Below are 10,654 nucleotides of genomic sequence, written 5' to 3' on the forward strand. Positions count from 1 at the left end.
CAGGTGGGACATACTGGTATTTGAAGGTATTTGGAGCTGTCCATAAAATTTCACTTCGTAGCCTAAGTGAAACAGATTTCTTTTTTCTTAGCCAAGTATTTGCTGTGCTGTTGCTGTTTTCAGTTGTTTTATTACTAGTCTGTAGAATTATTTTGAAATAATGTATAAATATCCTCTTCCTATTTATCATATGTCGCATAAACACAGATATCGTTTCACCTTTAACATTTTCTTCCAGAGTTTTTCTGGTCGCCTGGGTTTTGTTCGCTGGTAACAGTTGGTTTTATACTTCTGTAGCCCCACTGAGATAGGAGATGATTTCTCCATCTTATTTCAATAGTCACAGAGAAGTAAGAAGAGTTTAATAATAATGCTCACACCTCTTCCAGAATATGCCCATGTATTTGCCTTTAGTTATTACCAAAAGTTTTTTTTTCCAACTATGCCTTGTGTCCATGTTTTATTAGCATAGGAGAATTGATGCTAATATGTATATAAAAATCTTATGAAGGGCAAGGGGTTTGCCCATAGGCAATAAGTGAAACCAATATTATATTCACTACTATTCCAACATTAAATTAAGAAATATTAATGTTCAGCGGTGCCAGGGTGACTCCGTTGAGCTACCGACTCTTGATTTCAGCTCAGGTTTGTGGGCTCCAGCCCCACATCGGGCTCTGCACTCACTGTGGAGCCTCCTTGAGATTCTCTCTACCCACCCCCACCCCTCTCCCCTACTCGCTCACTCTCTCTATCTCTAAAACTAAAAAAAAAAAATTAATGTTCATAGTTTGGTGTTATATCAACAAATGTTTTGTTAGTGCCTATATGATGGCATGCATCATGAATCGATACTCTGTGAACTGGAGGAAGATTTTGGAAAATTGTAACTTACAACCTTACAGTCAGAATGAAATCTCTCCTGGATCACAGATTCCGAAGCATATTGTTAAATTTTATATGGAGAGTTGTACATTGGTGTACGTTTATGTGCTTGTATTAATGCAGGTTTAAGGCACACTGGTAAACTGTAGTGAAATTCTGGTCTAATAGAAGGCTTAATAGGGAGCTTTTGAATGACAAGTTCAAGATTATCAGGGAAGATGGGAACACTTTTGGTTTTCATTAGTGAATCTTCTTCATTTCACCTCTGGAAACGCGTTGAGAACTTGATGGATTCCTCAGAAAGAAAAGAGGAGCACAGCTTTGAGGAGAAAAGGCAAAAACATTGATTTGTTAAGAGCAATAAAAATATAATGGGTAAAAGGTTGGTGAAAACCTGGGAGGCTGATAACTACCTTTGAAACCACATGACGGTTGTGAAGTAAGAACCAGGTATTAGCAGTCGTGAGGAAGCTGGACTCCGTCTCAGGAAGGAACAGTTTTATTAATGGGACAGTGAAGGGGTTTCATGAAGCCAAACCCACGAAGACTGGGAGAGACCGAGCAGGAGTAAGGGAGGGATCCCAGGATGGACTGTGGAGGTGACCTCAAATTATGTTTACATCTACAGAAATGCTTAGGGAGCAGTGGGGGGCATGAGGTGGAGGTGAACAGATAGCAGTGGTAGTCAGAGAGGAAGTGAAGTTCTTCTGAGAAAGGCTTGGTGAACCCCACACAGCCCGAAGTACATTTGGGATAGTGCGGAAGCAGAGGCCAGGACCCCGAGGCCTATGCTGCAGTTGTCTGGGCCACAAGTTTAGTGAGGAACTGGAAAATTCTACCTGTACCTGGTGTTGTTGTCATTTATAATCTATCTCATGATAAATGTTTGAGCAGCTTGGTTGAACAGACATTTATGAGAAGGTACCCAACATACAGTAGGTATTGAACAAATGCTTTAAAATTTATTTGAGAGATTGAGTTGACAGGATGCAAGCAGGGAATGTGAGCTTAACAAAACCTAAGCCAGTGTTTATTTATGATCTGATTGTACCTATAATCTAATATGAAATCAGCTCTTTGTGTTGTAACCTCTATTCCCTCATAAGGAAGCCTACTTTCAGACAACACTCAAGAGTTAGAGGCATCAAATAATGACTTAGTAATTGCCTTTTTAGGGTTTCCTGATGACTCATTTCTTTACTGTCTACTTTTCATGTTCCTGTCTTACTCCTTTGTAAGTTTTGTGCAATTAAATAAAAACCACCTCAGAAATTAAAAGGAAGTTGTTGTAGAGGCAGGAATCATTGAACAATTTTTAATTAATAATTGAAGAATTTACAAGCATCCGCTATAGCCAGCAGTTTGCTGAGCTCAGGGATACCTCGATGATAAAAGCAAAACAGGGTATTGCCTTAAGGAACACAGAATGTAATGGTAGCATCACAGGGCAGGATGTGGTAAGGGCTGTGGGGAAACTGAAGAAACGGGGTAATGGATTTGCCAGGGAGAAAGGTACCAAATACGAGATTGAATAACAACTAGAAAACAGATCCCACTGGAGAGCCTATGACCAGAGAGCCAAGTAGCTGCTGTTGTCTAATCTCTGGGTGGCTCTACAGCTAACGGAAGCAAAAGAAGGAAAGAGTCGTAAAGTAGAAATGTGTCCGATGGAAACACGTGTCAGGTGGATGTAAGCCATGGGATGCATAATTGAATGAAATGTATCTGCGAAACTCTATTTGGTATGCTTTGGGCCACTGTTATGAGATCTTGGCATTTTATGTGAAAGCCCCACTGCAAATCCCTCTACCCTTGTCTTTGGAGAATGATTTTGGCTTTGAGATCCTGTGGCTCCCATTTGGTTACTTGTCCCTCTAAGTGAGGAGGAAGCAGTGCCCCCTGAGAGAAGTTTGGGGAGCTCAGGAACCAAGAGGATCTCACTTCTGCTCAGAAGCAGAGTCTAAAAGTAGAAAGACCTGTGTCTGTAACCATAGCCCGTAATTTCCCGTCCGTACATAGAAACAAAGGAAGTTTTTCCAACATGCCTGGGCTGCCCCCTGACTCTCCAACATGTCTTTTTGTCCTGTCCCTTCCCTCCTTTCTACCAGACCTGCTGGTGTTAGCTGCCTATTTCCCTGCTCCTTTAGTGTCATTCGCATATACGGTGATTTGCCATAGTTTTATGTCAAAGTGGTAAAGCCAAGTTTTCAAAACCAACTCCTAACAGTGTCACTGAGGGGGCTGCTCCTCTCCATTTCGCTTAGGCAGTGTTGTGTCAATGGGAGATCGTCTGTTCCATTGCTCATTGTTATGCCGTGTGTCAAAGTGGAGTGGACGTTCAGTGAAGACTATGATGTGCTTTATAGATACTGACTGACTTTTCTTTTTAAAGAGAGAGAATGCTGAAAGAAATAATGTCTAATTTTATCCCCTCCCCCCCGATGAAATTAAACATTGTATATATGTATACAAAAAGGAAAAGTAAATTTACTTGACATGTGAAATATAACTTCATATATTTTTAAAACTGTAAGGTCATGATCTCATGGTTCCTGGGTTCAAGTTCTGTGGCAGGCTCTGTGCTGACAGCTCAGAGCCTAGAGCCTGGAGCCTGCTTCAGCTTCTGTGTCTCCCTCTCTATCCCTCCCCCAATCATGCTCTGTCTCTCTCTGCCTCTCTCAAATAAATAAACGTTAAAAAAAAAAAACTGTAGCAGTTGGGTGGAACAGAAGAGATAAGGAATCCCTTTTCCAGGGTTCTGAAGGCTGCCTGGGTGTGGGGAGAGGCTGGTGTGGTATTGCTTTCTAATCAACTTCTTACTGCCTTCGGGCATTGTCACTGTTCTTTCTTCCTGGATGTCAGCACCACTTCTAATTATTACTGCTTTCAGCTAAACAATAGCAGGCATTCACTTCCGAGGGAAAAAAATGACTTGGGTCATTCATAGGCTGCAGCTCTTCACATAGTCATTCAAATTCAGTGTATTCTGATGGACAGGGCCATTACAGAGTATTAATAGCGTCACCGTCTTGTGATGGCACTGATTATTTCTTTAATGTCACTGCCCAAGTGAAAGAAAAATCCACATAGCAGAAAACATGTTTTCTGGGCTTTTTCTTTTTCTTTCTTTTCCTTTTCCTTTTTTTCTTAACACAGAGATAATATAGATAGAGAAGCAGAGTGAGTTAAAAACTACTTTTGAAAATTTCAAACTTATTCAAAGAAAGTGTTTCAAAAACAGGTGCATATGAAGTCATGTCCCAGAGTGACACAAGAATATTTTAGAAAATGCCTTGGAAAAGATGTCTCATGCATTTGAAAGAGAGATGGTTTGATTGTTAAAATGTATTTTTCTCTAGATAAGTGTACTGGTCGTTTAAAAACGTTAATTATAGACTGTGTCAATGTGATCACTTTGGGTTTTGCTATGTGCAGTACAAACTGAGAAAGAGTGATGCAAAAAAAAGAGTAAATTCTAACCTTTCTAGTCTATTTGGTGTAATAAAAAGATGACTGCAGAAGAAAAGAGGACACTAATCTTGGTTCTACCAGCGCTTTGCTGGGTGATTTGAGGGAGAATGTAACCCTGGGGCCTCATTACCTCATTCAGAAAATGATGGGGTAGATTTAAATCCTTAGGGTCCAATACTATTCTAAAGTTCATGCTTCAATAACTATGGCTTTATCTAAAATATACTTGGTCATTATGGTTGATGGTAAGGTATGCTGTAAGAACCTTTTTGGGGGGTGCATTAAAAACAACAAGAACGGAAACAAAAATAAACCCTATTCCTCTGTTTTGTGTCTTCCAAACTAGTCACTTCTTTTCTTTTTTTAAATTACTTATCTATTTTTAGAGAGAAGGGGGAGAGGGTCAGAGAGGCATGGGAAGAGAGAGAATCCTGAGCAGGCTCCACCCTGTTAGAGTGGAGACCAGTGCGGGGCTTGTACTCACGAACCATGAGATCATGACCTGAGCCAAAATCAAGAATCTGACACTTAACTGACTGAGCTCCCCAGGCACCCCTCCCCCCGCCCCCCATCCTCGTCACTTCTTTATGTGCATTGAAATGAACGTTGGGATAATGGACAGGAAGGCAGTATAACCCTTTTGGAGAGGAGAGGAAAACAAACAAAATTGACTGTTGGTATCAGAAGACTTCAAGAAAGCAGACCTTGGGCTGCAAAAGTGCCTCTTAAAAGGGACAGAACAGGAAATGGACTGATGAGTGCAGCAGTAGCCCTCTTGATGGGGTAGGGGACAGAAAGTAGAGATTGGACCAGGTAGTTAAATATGAGTTCAAAGAAACATCCTAGTTCCAAATAAATTTGCCCTGAGGTGGTTGAGGAAGAGGTGTGGATTACAGAGGAGTGATAAAGAAAACACACATTTTCAACTACACTGGCCCAAAGGGAAGCTTAGAATTCTTGCCCCTCATACATGATAAATAAAAGCAAATGATGAAAGACGTTGGCAAGGCAGGGGGTTTTAAATGACGTTCTAGTCTTTGTCATTGAAGTATAAATTAAATATGGGCATATCATTGGAATAAGTCCCAGTGTTGATGAAAGGCTGTGAAACTAAAGGAAAATAAACAAAGAAGTAGGTCAAGAGTCACCAGGAAAAACATGGCTGTTTCTTTCAGTAAGGCTCTCTGGAGTGTTGCCCACAGAACTGAAAAGTGCTTCTTGAGACCCATTAGGTGGTGTTTTTGAGAAATCCTAGGACAGCGGTTTTCAAAGTGTGGTCCTGGAACACTGGGGGAGGGGGGTGGCGGCAGTGCTCAAGACCCTTTTAGGGGTCTAGGAGGTCACAACTGTTTTCACAATAACGCTATTGGCCTTTTTCAGTCTCATTCTCTTATGAGAACAGAGTGTAGTTTCCCAGAGACTACGTGATGTGCAATATCACAAAAGAGTGAACGCTGAAAGCAGATGTGAGAATCCAGATGTCTTGTATTAAGTCAGACATTAAGGACAGTTTCAGAAAATGTAAAACAATTCTCATCTCACTGCCTTTTTTTTTTTTTTTTTTTTTNAATTTTAGTAGCTAATAGTGTGCATATCATATACCTTTATCATATACCATATCCTATAGCCTATATAAGCAAAAGCTCTTTGGGGGGCCCTTGAAAAGTTTTAAGAGTATTTATAAAGGAGTACTGAGACCAGAATGCTCAAGAATGGCTGTCTTAGAGGATAAGTACTTTTTCTGAACCTTAGAAGAGGGCAAAGGTGACCCTATTAAACTATGGGAGGGGCAATTATTTATAGTTAGCAGCTATACAGGGAACAGTGATACTAAGCTGCACACCCTCTTCATGGTTCCCCATGAGGGTTCAGGAGGCGGAGGGAATTCTGCCTTGATAACTCACAACAAAGAAAGTAGTCAAGGTTATTGGTATTTTTCCCATTTTGTAGGCAGGAAATGTTAGGGTTAGAGAAGTCATGTAATTCTCCCAGAGTCCTAGAGGTGGTTATGACCCCCAGTCCCATATATTTGCATGTTATTTCTCTGACTGCATTGGTGCTAGAATGAATCATCAGTCAGCTTGCTTTCTTTCATCTAGCAGACCCCAGCCTAAATGCATGGCACCATCCACCTCCCTGTGAAGAACAAATTGTGTCAGACCAATTTAAAAGGCCTGAATGATCTCATTACATTTGAAATTCACTGACCAGGGGAAAAAATATCACAGAAACCTAGGATAAAATATACCTGGGAAAAATAGAACAAAACAAAGTCCTGGTTTTTTTTAAGAAACACAGCATAAGAACATGTGAGCAAGAGGAAAAAGAAAGGACATTCCACGAAGGCTCCTAAGGGTCTGTGAATTTACTATTTGCTGATCATGATAGCACCTGTGAAAAAAAGACATGGTGATAATACTGTGACACGTGGGAAGGCAAGCACAAGAGCATGAGTTTGCAACCAGCTGGAGGCCGCTTCTGTCAGCGGACACTGTCTAGTTCTGTTGGTTGTTAATAGCTGGAAAAGGTGAGAAATGTGAGAGTGTTTGAAGAGTGGCCCTGGTATGATTAACGCAGAGGATTCTGGAGGGCAAGTGAGGAAGAACAGTTGTTTGCCGGGAAGTCAGGTGGGAGTGATTGGTCGTGGCCTGTGGTACAAACTGTGTACTCTCTGAGTTTAGCACCGTGTGTAACCTTGGGTCTTTTGGAAACGTAAAACATTTCTGCTCTGCAAGTCATTATGTCTAGCAGATGTTGCCTTATGTTCTTGAACCCAGTTTGCAGAACGAACGTGGTAGCAGATAACCTAGTCCTAAAAACCAGAGAGAGGAAACTAGCTAACTGGGCCCTTACCAGGACAGTTTTAAGAAGGGCCACACGTTTAGCTGTTGTCTGTCTGGAGTTCAACTGTAGAGTGTATCCTCAGAAAAGAAGTGACATGACACATTTATTGATAGGAACTGTAACTTAAAAATGCTCAGCTACATTTTTAGAGAAAATGTAACCTATGTGGCACACTAAGAAGGGTAGCCAACCACCGAATGGTTTCCTCCTTCCTCCTTCCCATCCTGTAATGTTTAAAAAAGAAAACATTTTCTTCCAACATTGACCAATGATCCAAAAAAGAAAAAAAATCTTCTCTTTCATAGGACTCCGTATTGTCGATTTATCATAGAAAACCTATTCAGCTTTGAATCTTATTAAAGTAAAAATACTGAGTCTATTCATTAGCACTAGGTGATTAGATTTTTGCTTTATGCATGTTTTGAAAGCAAGGCTTGATATAGAAGGTATATTTACGTAACAGTGCTGTTGCTCAATGCCCTTGCGGTTTTTCTGCACATGCTATCTTAATGGAAATTTACTAGAAAATTCTTGCCAGAATAAGTACATTTCTTCAGAAGTGAAAAAGCTTAACGTACTTTTAGTTCAACTGCACCTCTTTTCTGTGAGCAGATAAACCAAATCATTTGGCATTAGTCATTACACTTCATACATTCCACAGTACTTATTGTGGTCTCCCGTGGAAATAAGTATTGCAGGTGATAGGAATAAGGTAGACTATCTCATATTATAATGAGAGAGAAAACAAAAACAAGGATAGGGCGTCTACATATTTGACATGAAATAAACCAAAAATGAGTTTGGCAGACATTGTGTAAATTATCTTTAACCTTCCTGGTAAAGCAGAATTAAAGAATAGGACTTGTGGGTAGGTTGAGCTGCTGATCACAGAAATAAAAATATTTTTTTAAAACAGAAATAGCTTTCACATTCACATTTTAATGAATGAATCAGGAGGGTAGACTCTAAAATGACAATACTGAAGGTATGGCCACTGGGGCAAGGAAAAGGGACCAGTATGGGATACAGGGATGTAAACAGTACTATTAGGGCAGGGAGGGAGGAAGTACCCATTGAATTAAAGGATGAGGGAGGCAAACAATGGACAGTGGAGACCTGAGGAAAGAGATTGACACAAATATGTCTAGACTTCCTCTTGTTGGCCCTCGTCCTAATGCCCACCCGTCACCACCCCAGACTTGCTACTGGGGAGATATTACAGTGATTGTTCATTCATTATTGGCATTATTAAAATGCATAATCAAGTCAGAGAGAACCATCTTCAAAGGCATACAACTGGCCTGTTAGCAAATTACAGTTAAGTAGTCAGTTACATTGTATTTATTTGTAGCAACAGGAAATTAAGTGTTTTGAGTTTCTAAGAAACTAGTTGGAATTAAACTGCTAGGTAGAACTGATCAGAGGTTAGTGAGCCTCCCCCTTATGTACTATTAAATCCTACTGTTGTAAATAATTATAGGAAAAGCTAATTTAAATGTGAAAATGTTCACATACTATTAAGGAATTTTGTTTTATTTCTTTTGATTTTCATATGTGCAGTAAGAAAACCCGTGTAGCAAAGTATTACTTCCTAACATTCTCTTGGGAGCTAAAGGAGCAATTTCAAATTATAATAAGAAAACACTAATTAACCAATTATTGTCCCCGTGTAAATTATATCTTCAAAAAATTTTTGAATATAAAGAGGAAGCACCATAACTGGAAGACTTCCTTTTTAAAGTATTTAGGGTTTCTTCCCCTCTATCTCCATATAAAAAATAATAAAACAAAATTTAGTATTTCTAGTATATGTGGGATATATATACTTATTTATTATCAAGCCTTTAATTCACTTTTATAGTAGGTGGGATGTGACTTATAACGAAAAACTGTAGTTAACTTGGAAGTCATAAAAATACCTTCATTTATTCAATTTATTCATTTCTTGGTAGATAATATTTGAGATAAATGTTGAAATGGTAATTCCTAGTTATTTATTCAAAATTGCAATAAAGGATTTTTTCCCCGGTAAATGAAGTTTTACCAAATTTGAAAACACACATCAGCCAAAGGTACATTTATAAGTGAAGTTTAAAAGTTGCTTTCTATGGTAGAAGGGAACAGCAGACTTAGTATGTCATTTCTCTGTTGGCTTTGGTCTCAAAATTAAAAGGAATTTCATATGGTACGTCATGTATTGATTGCAGATATTTGCTATATAATGGCTGAGTTTTGTTTGCAGATATAAATGACAAATATGAAATACTGTATAAAATTTAATCTCAATTTAATTAATAGCCTCTAATCAAGATTTAACCTGTCTCTTTCTGAGAACAAAGTTTTAGATTAGAAAGGAGTCTTAAAATAATTTACGTGAAATGGAAATGAAAAAATGGTTTATTCTATCACTGTTCTTTGCATACTTTTTCATAGAGAATGAAACTCTTTGTTCATTCTACAGGCATATTAAAATTACTGGTATCTCAAGGTAAATAGCTTCAAAATATACATCTCTTTGGTTTTACTAAGGGGAACTTAAGGAGTTTCAGAATTCTTCAGTCAGTGCTCTGATGTTTTTTAGAAATTGTACTACTTCCTCAGCTATTAAAATGAACCATGTTTTCTTTTGAATTTATAGTCGCAAATATGGCCAGTACACTATGAATCAGGAAGTCACCAAAGTTCCGGAAAGGCCTCCGTATGACCGATCAAGTTCTCAGGATTCTTTGGATGAACTATCTATGGAGGACTATTGGATTGAACTAGAGAATATCAAGAAATCTAGTGAGAACAGACAAGACCAAGAGGTGGTGGTCATCAAAGAGCCTGATGGTAATGACTAAATAAAAACTGTTGTTTGTATGTATATTTATGGGAGATGAATACAGGAGAATGTGGAGGAGAATAACACGACAAAAATTAAAGCTATGACAGCCAAAATAAGATAATATTAGTTGGGCTTTCAACTTGAAAAATTACTTCTTTGTGGCAGATTAATGGATGCAACTGGCAAATTTAAATGGCATGAGCACTTCCACTTAGTCTGAGATATGGCTGGAATCTTGTTGACTATGCTTACTGTATCATAGATTCCTGGGGTTAGACTTGATCTTTGAAAGGATCTAAACTTCCTTTCTCTGATATTTTAGCCACATGGCCGTTTTGTCTCTGGTGGGATTAGATGCTCATGGAAAGCTCACTACTTTGCAGTGATCCTGTTTTTCCATTGGTCAGTCAGCTTGAGTTATTTTGATGTTCTTTATTTTTTTGATTCACAATATGCTGTACTCTACCTTGGACACACGTGCTGTAGTTTTGCCTTTTGGAAGAGCAGAACAGGCCTATTCTATTTTTACAGGACAGCCTTTCAGATATGTGAAGATGCTTATCTTGTTCCTCACCAAGTCCTTCTAGAAGGAAAAAAAAAAAAAAAGACTTACATAAACTATTCCTT

The 10,654-nt window shown here is 38.8% G+C and overlaps 1 protein-coding gene across 5 annotated transcripts in view; it reads left to right on the plus strand.

The window, feature by feature from the left end:
* The window catches only part of ARHGAP18 (Rho GTPase activating protein 18), a 195,174-nt gene that overhangs the window by 124,168 nt on the left and 60,352 nt on the right, over positions 1 to 10,654 (plus strand). For all 5 annotated transcript variants that reach the window (XM_077776179.1, XM_077776175.1, XM_077776177.1 and 2 more), the window contains exon 2: positions 9,839 to 10,032. In XM_077776179.1, the coding sequence (XP_077632305.1) occupies positions 9,839 to 10,032 (194 nt within the window). The remainder of the gene's footprint in view (positions 1 to 9,838; positions 10,033 to 10,654) is intronic.

This window comes from Crocuta crocuta, unplaced genomic scaffold (genome assembly GCF_008692635.1).
Source record: "Crocuta crocuta isolate KB4526 unplaced genomic scaffold, BGI_CrCroc_1.0 scaffold25, whole genome shotgun sequence".
Classification (NCBI taxonomy): Eukaryota; Metazoa; Chordata; class Mammalia; order Carnivora; family Hyaenidae; genus Crocuta; species Crocuta crocuta.